The sequence below is a fragment of the Budorcas taxicolor genome, chromosome 21, assembly GCF_023091745.1.
Source record: "Budorcas taxicolor isolate Tak-1 chromosome 21, Takin1.1, whole genome shotgun sequence".
Lineage (NCBI taxonomy): Eukaryota > Metazoa > Chordata > Mammalia > Artiodactyla > Bovidae > Budorcas > Budorcas taxicolor.
The window spans coordinates 24,988,353-25,003,307 of record NC_068930.1 but is presented as its reverse complement, the minus strand read 5'-3'; the positions used below and the strand labels follow the sequence as shown (position 1 = coordinate 25,003,307).

At 43.4% G+C, this 14,955-nt stretch overlaps 1 protein-coding gene across 1 annotated transcript in view; it reads left to right on the top strand.

Moving 5' to 3' along the window:
- The first annotated feature begins 1,094 nt into the window (after positions 1-1,094).
- Positions 1,095-14,955, top strand: part of IQGAP1 (IQ motif containing GTPase activating protein 1) — a 108,385-nt gene continuing 94,524 nt past the window's right edge. The window contains exons 1-2 of the mRNA XM_052659380.1: positions 1,095-1,216; positions 3,219-3,318. Of these exons, the coding sequence (XP_052515340.1) occupies positions 1,162-1,216; positions 3,219-3,318 (155 nt within the window). The 5' untranslated portion in view covers positions 1,095-1,161. The remainder of the gene's footprint in view (positions 1,217-3,218; positions 3,319-14,955) is intronic.

Here is a 14,955-nt window from a genome sequence, read left to right as displayed (position 1 = left end):
AAGTGAAGTCACTCAGTCGTGTCCGCCTCTTTGTGACCCCATGGACGGTAACCTACCAGGCTCCGTGGTCCATGGGATTTTCCAGGCAAGAATACTGGAGTAGGCTGCCATTTCCTTCTCCAGGGGATCTTCCCAACCCAGGGATCTAACCTGGATCTCCTGCATTGCAGACAGACGCTTTACCGTCTGAGCCACATTACACAGCCGAAAATACTGAACTGGGGCTTCTAGGAAGTCTGGTCTGAGATACATATTTACGACTCGTCAGCAATTTAAGGTGAACGTGCATAAAGTTATTCAGAAAAAAGTGGGCAAGGGAAAAAACGGAAGAGTGCTGAGGCCAGAATTCCGTTGCATACCAATATTTCAAGGGCAGGCCACAAGTTGCAAGGAGAGGAGGCACTCCTAAAAAGGTAAAGAGTCCCCTAAAAAGAAGAACTTGCAAAAAACAGTGGCAATGAATCTAGCGGGAAGGAAATCTGGACAAACACAACTCTCCTGCTTTAGCATCCACTTCTCAGATACTAGAGGGGTTAAGCAGTTCAACTCCGGCGATAGCTGGCGAAGCTGGGAGACTTGTCTCGACTGCCAGCCTGTGCGGCCCCTTAGGGCAGTCTGGGTCCTGCATGTGTCCACAGGAACACACTGGGCCACTTCAAAGGAGGCCTTCCTTGAGCCCTTTGGTGCAGAAGAGTTTGGTTAGGCGGGAAGGGGAACGGAAGATGCCCACGTATTTTATGTCAGGCTACAGACACTGGCGGCATTTTGATAGGTGGAGCGGATCGGGCGGCGGCCGGGGAGGGCAAAGATCCAGGGCCGGGGCGGGTCTTCTCCGTCCAGAAGAGCTGCCAGCGAGAACGGTTGGCGGGCAGGCTCCTCCTTCTTCCTTCCGCCTCCAGAGGGCTTTTTGGGTGCAGGGAGGGGGCCGGGGGCGGAGCCGGGAGGCGCAGGCCCTGCCTCCTTCCGCCCTCTCCCGTCGGCGCGGCAGGGCGGGGACGCTGGGGCGGGGACGCTGGGGCGGGGCCCGCGGGTGGGGCCGGCGGCGCGGGGCGGAGCCTCGGGGACCAGGGCAGCCCGCGCACTGTGCAGTAGCTGCCGCCGCTGCCGCCCGCGCCTCCAAGGTCTCGCCGCTTCCTGAGCAGAGACCCGGGCTCGGCCGCCATGTCCTCCACGGACGAGGTTGACGGACTGGGCGTGGCTCGGCCGCACTATGGCTGTGAGTGTGGGCTCCGCGGCGCGGGGGTCCCGGGGCGGGCTCGCTGTCCCCCCGGCGCCGTTTTCCCGGGGGGCTGGCCTGGCGGGTGGGACAGGGCGGCTGTGGGCCGTGCGGACCCGGAAGAGCCGATGCGACGGGGTGGCGGGTGGCGAGGCTCCCAGCCCGCGCCCCCTCGGTGTCCGAGACGGCGGGGAGGACCCCGGCCAACCCCCACGCCTGGTCCCGGGCGCTGCGGCCGGAGGGCCCCACCCAGCGCCTCCCGCCGCCCAGCTCGACCGAGATTGGGGAGACGGCCTAGGGTGAGGTGGCAGGAGGACGGTGCAGGGCGTGTCCCGGGAACCGGAGCCCCGAGACGCGGGCTCTGCTCGGGCTTCGCGGGAAGGCGCTGCCCGAGCGCTGCCTGCGGGTACATCCAGGGTCCAGACCTGCCCGGCCCCAGGCTAGCTGAGAGGTGCGGCCCTGGGCAAGTCACTTCAGCTTTCTCGGGCTTAGTTCCCTCGACAGGATTTCAAAAGTGAAGGCACAAAAAAGAAAAAAAGAAACATACCTCTGACTTCCTCATTTTCCGAATCTCATTTTCTGTCCCTGTCCTGGGACATCACTGAACTGCAGGTGGAATAGTTACCGCTGGCCAAAGGAGAGCCTTTTGGAGTCTTGAGGCTCCCGATTTTATTTGATATTCTGAGAATAGTGTTTTAGGCTAATTTCACTCGACAGTTCTGTGCCAGGTATTACGTCAAATTTGTGACATTAAAGCTGAGTAAGACCAGACCCTGCTTTCAAAGAACGTTTTAATTAGGGAGGCAGACAGGTGTAACTATTTAATGATAATAAGGAGGGATAGAGATAAAGGTGTCATGTGAACCAACCAGGCTTAAAAGGTAATGTGGATGAAGAAGAGGGGTTTAGGGAAGGCAGTAGGAACACAGTTGGAACATTTGAACAGAGCCTTGCAGGATGCTGTGCAGTTTGACAGGGCAGGGTGGGGCAAGGCATGAAGGTAAAGCGGAAGAGAGTGAACTAAGTTATAGAAGAGAAGAGCGCTGTGTGTGTTGGCTCCTGGGTTGTGTGGAGTACACAGTAGTGTGGGGGGAAGAGTTACCAAAAGTAGTTGCGGCTAAATTGGGAAAGGCATTGAATGCCAACCCCAGCACTTAGGCATTTTTTCTGTTTCCTGGATGCCGATAAAGCAGGTTGCTTTGAAGTTAATCTTAGGGGCTTTTGAGACAGACCACCTGGGTTTGAATATAGGCTCCATCATTTATTAGCCTTGGAGCAAAGATCACCCAGCCTCAGTTTCCTCAGTTGTAAAACATTTGATAATCACAGGATTGTTGTGGGGCTTCCATGGGAGAATGCATGTAAAACGCACAGTACAGTTACTGCCACTTAGGTCTCAGTGACTGCTGGCTTTAGTGATTAATAAAAAAGTGAAAAAGCACAAAGTGCTCTGGATTGAGAGTCTGGCAGATAGATTAGCGCAAATTTGGACCAAAATCTCAAGTCATATAGTACATATAGTACATGTTCATAATATTGGGGGCTTCCCAGGTTGCTCATCGGTAAAGAGTCCACCTGCCAATGTAGGAGACATGGGTTCGGTCCCTGGGTCAGGAAGATCCCCTGGAGAAGGAAATGGCAACCTATTTCAGTATTATTGCCTGGAGAATCCCATGGACAGAGGAGGCTGGTGGGCTACAGTCCCTGAGGTTGAAAGAGGGACAAGAGGGACAACTTAGCAACTGAACAACTGTAACAACTGTACAATATGTTATTGTATTTAAAAGTAAAATAATATTGTACTTTTAAATAGATACTAAGATGAATATATAACAGTTGAAAAATGGTTCCTATCTAAGGAAAGTCATTATAGTCCACCTGGCTATCCACATGTTACCCTAACTCTCCAGGTGACCAGCAGGAATTTGATGCTGTGGCATTCTTTGATAGCTCAGGAAGGGTTACAGATTCTTGCGCTTACATTCTTTCTTTCATGTTTTAGCTGTCCTGGATAATGAGAGACTTACTGCAGAGGAGATGGATGAGAGGAGACGTCAGAATGTGGCCTACGAATACCTTTGTCATTTGGAAGAAGCAAAGAGGTAAAGATTAGCTGGAGAGAAGACTGGGAGAAAGGAGCTGATACTGTGTGAACAAAGATAAAGATCTCGTTGAGTATGTAGATGAGACTATGGGAGGCAGGTTGTTTGAAGGAATAAGTAAGTATAGCTAGGATATTTTTTTCATAGGAGCAAGTAGCCTTGATGGTAGTTTTATCATGAAACAGTCTGATGGGCACTTTTGTTCAGTTTCTAAGTCATGTCCAGTGGGTGCTTACGTATACTGAAAATTTTCCTGGTTTGTGTTGTTCGGTTTTATGCTTATGGTGCATGTTTTGGGCACTACCAGCTATACGGGAGAAAAGCATTTTTAAGGTTTCAAGTTTGGGGCCTTAATGTTTCGCTGGTTCTTTACTAATTTTGCTTTATATGTGAATTGGGTCCGTTTTCCCCTTGGTAGTGCTCTGGGTGTAGCTCCATCCATTTGGCAATATTCAAAGACTGTTTACCAAAGGCAGTGTCATCTGCATTCTTCGTGAAGTTAATGTGCAACTGCTGTTTTCCATTTTCAGATGCTCCAAGACCTTGTGGTCTTAGGGTGTCGATTTACTATCAGTGGTTCATTTCTTTTGTTCTGGTGCTTGTTTTTTGTTTTTGTTTTTTGCAAGATTGCCGGGTAGATAGATGTAATTACAGATCATGTATCCTATAAGTGAGCTTTGGTGGAAAAGGCCAGCAAGGGAAAATGAGAGGTTTTGTGGTTAAAGTCTAATGAAAATCTAGGATGTTTCAAAGGGTGCTAATAAACAAGAGTTTTTTGTCTTGTTTTGTCTTTTTAATTTTGAAAATCTTAAAACACTACCAGAAAGTCCAGAGAACAATACACCAGACATCATGTATTCCCAAACTAGCAAATGTCAGTCCTTCAGATTTTTCCCTTTGCTCTAAAAAGGCACAGTTGGAGTCCCCTTTGTGTTCCTCCCTGGTCCCATTCTCCTCCTTTCTATTCCTGGGGTTACCTCTAATATGCATTTGATGCATCTTCTTGAATCTGGGCTTCTTTTCTGAGCTTAAAGCCCTTGCATGAGACTGGGGAAGGGGAGAGGGGATTAGTGATGATTTAGGTGGAGAGAATGGTAATAACACTTATTTTTCTAAATGGAAGGTTAAATGGAAGGAGGTGAATATGTTATTAGGAAGGGGGATGTTTCTCATGCAAAGTTTGTAAGGAACAAAAACATTAAGTCCTCTGTTACTCATGTTATGGACTAGATCTAGTTTTGGAAGGTAAAGAATTTAAAAGCTGTAGCTGATATGAAAGACCACCTTGTGCTCTGTGAAGACTTGGTTGGTGTCTTTGTTGAGGTGACCTGTGGGTGAGAGAAGGGCCCCAACCTATCTTCCTTCCCCCGTCTAAAACATTTCTGCTTTTAATATTGGCTTTGCACAGTAAAATTCCCTTTTTAAAAAAGGATATTTTAGTTAACATTCCCTTGCGACCACTAATCCAGTTCTGTTATTATTTTTTAATTTGCCCATGCTTGTGGCTTGTGTGATCTTGGTTCCCCAACGAGGGATCAAAATTGCACCCTTGGCCGTGAAAGCTTGGAGTCCTAACCACTGAACTGCCCAGGGAAGTCCTCAGTTCAGCTTATCTGGTTCAGCCGTCTCATTTCAGCAAGGAAACTGAGGTCTGAATGTCCATGGTCACATGTAGTTTTCTGTATTGAAGAATAGTTTCCATCGTTTTAAACAGTGGTTTCTAACCAGCTGTGTACATTAGAACTGTCAGGGGAGCTTTAAAAATGTGGCTATTTGAACTTTACCACAGAGATTCTGGTTCAGTAGATCTGGGCTAAAAGGTCCAGATACCTATATATTTTAAAAACTCCTGATGGTTTTGATTGGGCTTCCCAATGCAGGAGATGCAGGTTCGATCCCTGGCTTGGGAAGATCCCTCTGGAGAAGGAAATGGCAACACACTCCAGTATTCTTGCCTGGAGAATCCCATGGACAGAGGAGCCTGGCGGGCTACAGTCCATGTGATCGCAAAGAGGTGGACATGACCTGGTGACTATCAACAACAGCAGGATGGTTCTCATGGTCCCCCCTAGTAGAGAAATGAGATTGAAAATCACATTTGAGACCTCTCCCTTACACTAGATTACAATAGCCTGACTAGGATGGTGTTCTTTTTTTTTTTTGAAGTTTTGAAAACTTTTATTTTATATACAAAGAGCTAGTATTATTTCCGCCTAAGGTTGATGGGCTGGATGAGCCATCTGAGGAGGTTCGGTTAGTCCAACTTAATGAAGCCGATGTCCTTCGCATACTGGTGGAAACACTGGCGGCACATATTGAGGCCGTATTTCTGGATGAGACCGTGCCGGTTTGAGCAGACTCGGCAAGAGCGAGAACCCTGGCCGAATTTTCTCGGATGGCTCCAGTAGAGCTGCTGGTGACCCATGTTGCTTTCTCGGCTGCAACGAGGTAAAAGGCTAGGATGGTGTTCTTTATCACATTTCCTTCTTCAAGTGCTCCACTAGGAAGGCATTTAATTTCCCTCTACTCCAGAGCATGTTCTTTTCTGGCAGGTGTGTTTTTTTTTTTTTTTTTTCTTTTCCTAGAATAAAAAAGGAACCCATTTCCTTTAAAATCCATCCAGGGGCCATGATCCCCTGGGACGTTTTTTGGTTGGGTGCTTCTGCATACTTAGGGAGTGACTAAGGCGGTGAGACAGTTGAGACAGTCTTGATTTTTCATGCTTTTGGCTATAGGGGAGAGCATAATAGTGGCTTTTTATCCTTGTATGCTCTGCACTTTGGCCCCACATTGAGGAAATGTGCCTGGTTTATTTTATGGAGGCAGTTACAGAAGATCTGGATGCAGTAGCTTTTGTTGTTTGTTTAAAGCTTTGATTAGATTATCAACTTCAGAAGCACCTCTTTAGACTTTACACCTAGAGAGGGCTAGGACAAGAGGCTTGGGGATGTCGTGCTGAGAAAAGGAGACTGGGATACCTCCTGGCCACCCGTCGAGGCTGCTGCCGCCCCTGGAGTGTCCGAGGTGTAGCACAGACAGATCACATGCTCTTGCTCATTAGCTGCGGCTTCAGCCACCAGTTGTGTCTCCTGCCCTGGTGAGCTGGGGCGTATCTGTCTTATGTGCTGCCCAGGCTCCTCTGGTCCTTTTTGCCTCTTTGGATTGGCCCCATCCTGTTTCCTTCATAACCTCTACCCCTCCCAGTTTGGAGGAGTCCCAAGGTCTGGAATTTACACCCATCCCAAGGCCAGGAAGAAAGATCAGAGAGATCCAGGGGAGAAAAGGCCCCCTCTTTAATTCTATTTATAACACTGCTGCTCCTCCCACTAGTAGCCCCACCTTTTGCACAGTGGCCCCATTGTGTATCCCAGGGCGCTGTGCTTTCTCCTGTACCTGCCACAGCTCTGTTGTGGGAAGAGAGGAGGGCGTGTGGAGGGAGAGAGCATATAAACAGGGAGTGCAGGCAGGGAGTGTAAGTGAGAGTGTGTGTAGAGAATAGTGAGAGCGTGTCGTGAGTTTAACCTGAAAGGGTAAGTGGGAAAATTTAGGAGTGATTCTCTAAAAGTGTACATTCTGGGAGTGGTTGGGAAATAGAAACTACAGATTCTGCTTTACTCTAGTTTCGATACAGAAATTAAGTTATTGTCCTAATGCAGTGTCATCAAGTTTTATGCTGAGGGCTACAGAGCAGACCAAGAGCTTTTATTAAGCGAGACTTCTTACATTCTGTATTTATGCTTACATATGGGCTCATTTTTATCCTATTGCCTGTTCTGATTGGGCTTTACATTTGTTTTGGCTAAGCAGCAGTTGTACAGTAGAGATGAAGAGCATTTTTCACTCAGTTGAAGGAGGTGAGGTTTAAATATATGAGATATGATAAGTGTTCAGTAATAGAAAGAACAGAAGGTTCAGGTGAAAACAGCTGAGAAGGGAATATAACAGACTGCAGGGCAGGAGAACGAGTGAGTAGGACTAAAAAATGGGAGGAGATCCAGTTAGGTTTAAGGTCACAGAAAGAAGGTTAATTCCAGCATTTCCACAGGTTTGACAGTTCAGGATTCCTTCTTTCAGAGGCTTGCCTGTACGCCTTCTGAGCCTGCCATGGGTCTCCTTCCTCTTGCTCAAGTCAGGGAGCAGAGCAACTCCTCCCCCTGCTCCCCCAAATTGCGGAAAGCGAAGGCTGTGGCTGGTTGGAGACTGTCAAAAACCATGTGATGTTAACAAGAGTGTAACACTAAATAGAAGCACTTTACCGTCTGTAATTTAGGGGCGTTGAAAACGTATCTTGCAAAGAAATTGGTCCTTGAGAACAAATTCTCTTTTGTACGAATGTATGTCTTTGTTTCTGGCATTGAGTATTTTCCAGATCTCCTTTCCTGTAAGTGGAATCAGAATTCCAGTTACATCTGTATGTATCTAGGCTAGTATACTGCGATCATGAAAAGAGAAATTAAAGACGTTTAACTAGAAGCTTGCCCACCAGCTTGGAGAATTCCCTTAGGGAGGAATATCACTTAAAGATTGGGGAGGGTCATTTTTAGATTGACCCAAGCTCTCCTTTCACAGGTGAGAAAACAAATGTAATTGTTTGATGAGGCCCAGTGTGACTAAGGGGCCACTGTAAATGTAGCTTTGTAGTGGTACTTTCAGAGTACAAGCTGGATGCATTCATGTGTTTGTGATTATCAAGAAGTATGGGGCGGGATTTATTCTTAAAATGGTGACATAGATGAAAGTCTCATTTTTTTCTGAAATTTACCTAGTGCAACTGCCTTGGAAAGACTCCATGGTAAGAAGTGGGTTGCTATTTAAAAGTGATAAAACTGATTCAAACTATGAGTGCTTTTTCTTATTATTACAATGTTACAAATCGGCAGATAATGTTCCCAGCGTGGGCACTTAAACCTTGCCTACAGGGTAGCTGAGCCATTTAGTAAATTTACAATTTGAGAAAGGTAGACAGTAATCTGGTATAAATTAGGCAGTCTACTAGTTATTAGCTGTTGTGATTACTAAGAAAAGTCATATGACCATAGTCTCATAATACTTATAATTAAGTAAAACAAATTTTAAAAGCCTGAATAGAACATCTTTGAAAATCTTGACTGTTGAAATACTCCAAGTGTAAAGAATGAGGACTTTCAGTTTTGGCAGGTGTGAGTCTGATTCTGGTCTTGCCAGTTTCTTAACCTTAGGGGGAAGAGCCCAAGTTTGTACTTTGCAGAATGCTGTGCATTTTAGGGAGTTGAGGTGAGTGTTAAGTGCCTGGCACAGTGTCTGAAGTACAGTAGGCACTCAATAAACGTATTCTTTATCCTGGTCCTTGGGGAAAAGCAGATTTAATGTGGAGATGAAGAGGCATTCATAAACTTTTCTGGGGAATTTTCTGGGTTCTTTCAAGATTCTCAAGGTTGGTAGCTCTAGTTTTTTTGCTTCATTCTTAAGCTGTTGTCTGAAAGAACAAGAGGATACCTCTAGGTATTGGAGGGTGTGAGAAGACTTTTCCTTTTTACATAATGCTTTTCCATGTACTTAAAATACTTTTTGAAGGCAATGGCAACCCACTCCAATACTCTTGCCTGGAAAATCCTGTGGGTAGAGGAGCCTGGTAACCGGCTGCAATCCATGGGGTCTCAAAGAGTCAGACACGGCTGAACGACTTCACTTTCACTTTTCACTTTTGTGCATTGGAGAAGGAAATGGCAGCCCACTCCAGAGTTCTTGCCTTGAGAATCCCAGGGACAGAGGAGCCTGGTGGGCTGCCGTCTGTGGGGTCGCACAGGGTCGAACATGACTGAAGCGAGTTAGCAGCAGCAGCAGCAGCAAATTGCTTTCTACAATGATCATGAATTTTATAATGAAAAAGGAATGGATTAAGAACAAGGAAAAACTGGGAATTCCCTGGTGGTCCAGTGGTTAGGACTCTGCACTTTTACTGTGGAGGGCCCAGGTTCAATCTCTTCACTGAAAAAAGAAGAAAGAAAAAGGAAAAAGCGTACAAGTATATAATTTTTAGGTAGTGGTAATCACAAATTTTGGGCTTCCTTGGTGGCTCAGACAGTAAAGAAATTTAGAATTTGTAATTGTCATCTTAATGATGATTTTCATTGGGTACATGATGTCTGTAGTTTACTTAGATTTATTCCAAAGTTATATTGCCTTGATTTCTGAAAAGATTAAATGTTTTCCCATATATTTGTTTACTGTTTATTTTATTATGCAAATTATCAATGGTGTTTGTTTTCTAGAGTTATATTGTTGATTTTTGGAAGCTTTCTTATGGGCATCAGCCTGTTGTATTGCTATATTTTCTCTTGATTTTCCATTTTATTCTTTTACTGTATAGAATTTTTAGATTTTATGTAGTTTAAGTGTTAATCTTTTTGCAATTTCTTCTATCTAGTTTAATTTCTGTAAGGCTTTGCTAAAATCTGAAGTTTTCTGTTAGCTTTTCTATGATTTAGTAATTTAATTTTTTAAGCATCTAAGTCTTTAAATTTCCTGTTTCTAAATCATTCCAATATTATTTAAAAATAATCTTTCTACTCTGTATTAGTGATTGATATCTACTATGTCAGATATTGAATTACGTATAGTTCTCTTTCTAGGCTTATTATTCTGTTATGGTGAACTGTATTTCATTTTTCTTAGAGAAATGTATAACTTCATTTTTTGTATTTGTTATTTAGAAACAACATTTGAAGCTAGCTTGATTTTTAGCTCCAAGACAAGTAACATTTTAAAAATACTTTTTCACAATTTGAAACTTGTAAAGTTCTTGTTTCTTATAAAGTGTCCTCATGTTACATATTACAGTTGATACCGGCTTAGTAATTTTGCCTGTAAATGTGGAAACTCTTCTCGATTTATATCTTCATATCTTTTTTGTTTATTTTTGCCCTTGGAAATCATTATACCTTTAATAATTGGTTCTGATTTAGTAGTCTTTCTTGGGGGTGCCTGGTGGTAGGTTAGATATCTCAGTGTCTTATGGCTGATCTTGTTTGTTTAAATTTTCTGTTTCACTAACTTGGTTTTCTGCCATCTTGATTTTTCCTCTTTGAGTCTGTTAATGGTGGTTACTTTGTCGTGTTGGAGTGTTCATTTGGGCCTGTTAACTCCTTTTCCCTCTCTACTGTTGTTAATAGGTCGAAAGGTCTCTGATTTGGCTACAAAATCCTTCTTTCCACCTGAAAAGGATCCTGTATGTATCACTAAATACTGTGATTTAGGATTCTTTTCAGGTGGAAAAAAGGAGTTTGTAGTCAAGAGAATTGGTTACTTTACCAGTTTCCCTTATTTTCAGTAAGTGTTGGAGTGGATCTGACCACAGGAAATTGGTGTTAACCGGTTTGTCTGCCAGTCAAGGTTAGGAAAGTCTGATTGGGCTAAGTCTTGGGCCATTAGTTTGACCTCATCTGACATATTTCTTCTGGCCTTAGATGTCAAAGCAGCAATTGTTCATATGTCTTGATGTTCCCAATTTAAGAAACAGTAAAAATATACTTGAAGGCTGAAGTTGGCATGTTCTAGGAATGTGATTTTCTGGTTTTGCACGATTCTCTGTCTCTAATTTCTGCATGATTCCTTCCGTTTCTCAGTTTAGCAATTTGGGGATACCTGATGGTAGAAAGACCTGTTTCGAACATTTTTAAACCGTGAGGTATTTGATGGTTGCATGGCTGTTTCTATCTGGGGCTGCTAAGTAAACCTTTTCACAGGAAGTATTTGTGTAAGAAAGTGCTGGTAGGCAAAGTGAGACCATCCGGAAGTGATTCATGCGACTGGGGTTGTTTGTTTAAGTTGGGACTTGGTTGCCTAGAGACCGTATCTGTGCAAGCTGAGTGAAGTGCCACATGAATGCAGAGGTCTCACTGCCTACCTGATCGAGAAAGGACCCTGCCATTTGATTTTTCTTCTGAAAGACCTTTTTATAATCTCATTGATCCCCGTACCTTGACTGTGTGTGAATCAAAAAATCTTAAACATATAAATGAAAAAATCTGGTTAAAGGGTTTATGTTGAAGGGAAGTCTACTTGCTTAAATCTAAATGTTTAAAATTTTTTTCTTTTAATTGTGCGATAGGAAGAATTAATTTTTTTCAGTGTTTTATTATAGAAACTTTAATACTTCCGATACCTTTACACCAGCTAAGAGGTAGCAAAACAACCCCCACACCCCCTAGCCAAAACCCAGCCCTGCAGTTTGCATGGACAGCATGGTATGCAGGACTCCTGTTTGCCCTGAGGTCAGTGTCTCCCCACCCCCTCATCATCATCATCAGTACCATTTATTGAGCACTTAATCATGTACTGGGTACTGTGCTAAGCACTTCATATGTGTTGTCTAATTAGCTGTGCTTGAAGTCACGTGAGGTGCTTATTCTTATCTACGTTTAACAGAAAAGAAAGCAAAACTTGACTCACGATCTCTTTAAGTGATAGATCCAGATTCCAGGCTTGGCGAGGACTCCAAAGCCTTTGCTCTTCCCTGGTCCAGTCTCTCACTTCCGTACCATTTATGCTTCAAAATCTAATGCCAGCAACAGTAGTTACCAGTAATTAAGCAGAATGATGGTGTGTTGTGTGTTCAGATGACAAGTCATCTCCAACTCTCTGTGACCCCGTGGACTACAGCCTGCCAGCTCCCTGTGTTTCACTGTCTCCCAGAGTTTGCTCAAATTCATGTCCATTGAGTCAGTGATGCCATCTAACCATCTCATCTTCTGCCACCTTCTTTTCCTTTTGCCTTCAATCTTCCCCAGCATCAGGGTCTTTTCCAGTGAGTTGACTCTTTGCATCAGGTGGCCAAAGTATTGGAGCTTTAGCATCAGTCCTTTCAATGAATATACAGGGTTGATTTCCTTTAGGATTGATTGGTTTGATCTCCTAGCATACAACATTACAGTGAGATAGGCATTGTTTTTATTTTAAAGAGTGACAAAAATGAGTTGGTATCACATATTTCAAGGTCACGTAACTATCTGTGGAACTCCAGCCCACTTCTGTGTGACACTGTCACTACTGCTGCCAGCCTCTACTGAAAGGGCAATGTTTAAGTCCACAGTTCAGTCAGCTAGTTCCCAGACATTAAACAGCTTCCTTGGTGTCAGGTGGGTGAGGGAATGTGAGCTATTTCTTGCTTCTCATTGCAGAGTCTCTTTTACCTGCTTCATATAGGTGGACTCTGTATTTGTCTCATGTATTCTTGCATCTAACAAATTGTCGGACTCTGCCTAATATACTTTTTCTTATTCACTGCAAAGCTAAAGATAGTGATAGGCATACATGAGTAACTGCTGACTATTGATTGAGGAGAAATTTGTGCCTGCATGCTTATAAGGAAGGCAGTAAACATTGAGTTAAGTGATTTTTTACAGGGGTCTAGAAACATAACTTGGGACTTCCCTGGAGGCTCAGTGGTGAAGAATATCTGCCTGCCAATTCAGGAGACTCAGGTTTGATCCATGAGTGAGGAAAATGCCCTGGAGGAGGAAATGGCAACCCACTCTAGTATTGCGGAGAATCCCATGGACAGAGGAGCCTGGTGGGCTACCATCCATGGGGTTGCAAAGAGTCAGACACCACTGAGTGACTAAACAACAAAAAGACATAACTGGTCTGTGATAAATTTGCGTCTGTTTAACTTTTTTGGCCTAATGCCTACTCACTAAGATGGCCTCCCGGGATTGGAAATGGACACAGTAGAGGTCCCATGGTTACATATAGCAACTCTGGGGAGACTAGAGAGAGGGCCTGGTTAGTTTTCTTCTTCCTAACCTGGCACGTCTTCTCAGTTCAACTCAGAAAGGCTTTCCCTCCTTCCCAGTTGCTTATTTTTTCAGTAGTGACCTCATGCAGACAGGAGTGGCATTGGAAATTGCCTTCGACAGTTTGACAAGAATTGTACTTTTTGGTGGTGTGGGTGGAGGAAAGGCCCGTCTCCAGGCCTCTATTTCTTCCTTACTCTGAATACCTTCCTGTTGACTCACTGGAAATCCTAACGAGAAGCAGAAGGAGCGTCAGAGAGGCGGCTGCCAGCCCAGGACTTGGCTTCTGTCGGGCTAGAAGTCTGGGGACTCAGAGGACGCTGGCTTTAAGAAAAATTGTGAGCCTTTTGCAGTAGAAGGGAATACTATTGTTGTGACAGGTGTTTATCCGTAAGGTAGAAAGCATCAGCCTTTTGCTAGGGATCATTAATCAGCAACATAAAAAACTATTTCCTTGAAATGGCTTAATTAGTGTTCCTAAAAATTGAAGCAGAGGAACTGAAGTATAAAAAGAGGGAATGGGGCACATTTAGAAGACCTGAAAGGGAAAAAAACCTATGATATTAAAAATAGAAAAATGGTATAAAAATAAAATTTAAGGGAATTCCCTGGTGGTACAGTGGTTGGGACTTCATGCTTTCACTCCGAAGAGTGAGGGTCCAATCCCTGGTAAGATCTGGTAAGCCGAGTGAAGCAGCCAAAAAAATAAATTGAAAAAAATCTCATGATGTAGCAGATCATTTTATTACAAATAACATACATCTTAGATAAAGTTTAAAACAGCTAAAAGGAGACAAAAGTTACTTATCACTTCATGGCCATCACAGCACAATGTTTTCCTGCCTCGAAGACTTAGTCACTGCTAATTTGACGAGCTTGTTCTAGACAGTGGCTTGACTTTGGGGGTTTTCCTTTAAAAACTCAAGAATACCCACAAAGGTGTTGGCAGATTTGGTCTTTAACTTTTTAAAATTAAGCTTTTATTATTAATTATTTAAAAAACAGGTAATATAGAGACATGATACTTAATTCAGAAGCTCTGCTAGGCTATCCAGTAAAGAAAAAAAAGAGTCTGCCTGCCTAGTCTTGTTTGCCAGGCACCCAGATCTTCTCTGTATATACAAATCACTTTTGTTTCCTTGTGTAGAAGTGATAACACTATACTTTCTTCTTTGCATCTTGTAACATATTCTGTGTGAATACATTATAGTGCTTCATTTTTTTTTCCCCCTTCACAGTTGCTTGGTTTTTCAGTATACAGATTTAACCTATCAGTGGACGTATCCCTCCCAGCTTTTACGCTTATCAGTAGTGGTGTAGTTAGCAACTTTGTATGGCTGCCGTCTTGTTGCATTTATGAGTGATGTAGGATGAGTTTCTAAAAGTGGAATTTCTTTATTTTTTGGTTTTGTTTTAGATCACTTTATTGCCAAACAAGTTGCTATAGATTTATGAGAACAAATCATTTGATTTTCAAGGAACCTTGAATTTTAAATATTGGAATAAGGGATTGTGGACCCACACCTCTCCATGAATATTATAAAGAAAAAAATCCAAACCAAGAATTTACAAAGATGAATTTATAATCATCCCTCTTCCAGTTTATCTTCTTTCTCAACCTCACTTGCCAGCTCTACTAGACATTCAGTTAGGCAAACCTAGAAATTACTTTTTTTTTTTTTTCCTGTCACCTTTCAGGTCTAATTGATGCAGTTTTTTAGTGTTGTTTTAATACGTGCATGTGCAGACATGAGTGCACACACACCCACACCCCATCTATTTCTGTCAGTTCGCCCCATCCTCACTGCCACTTCCCATATTCAAGCTACTCTCAGCGCCTAACTGATTTACAAAGATAACCCTT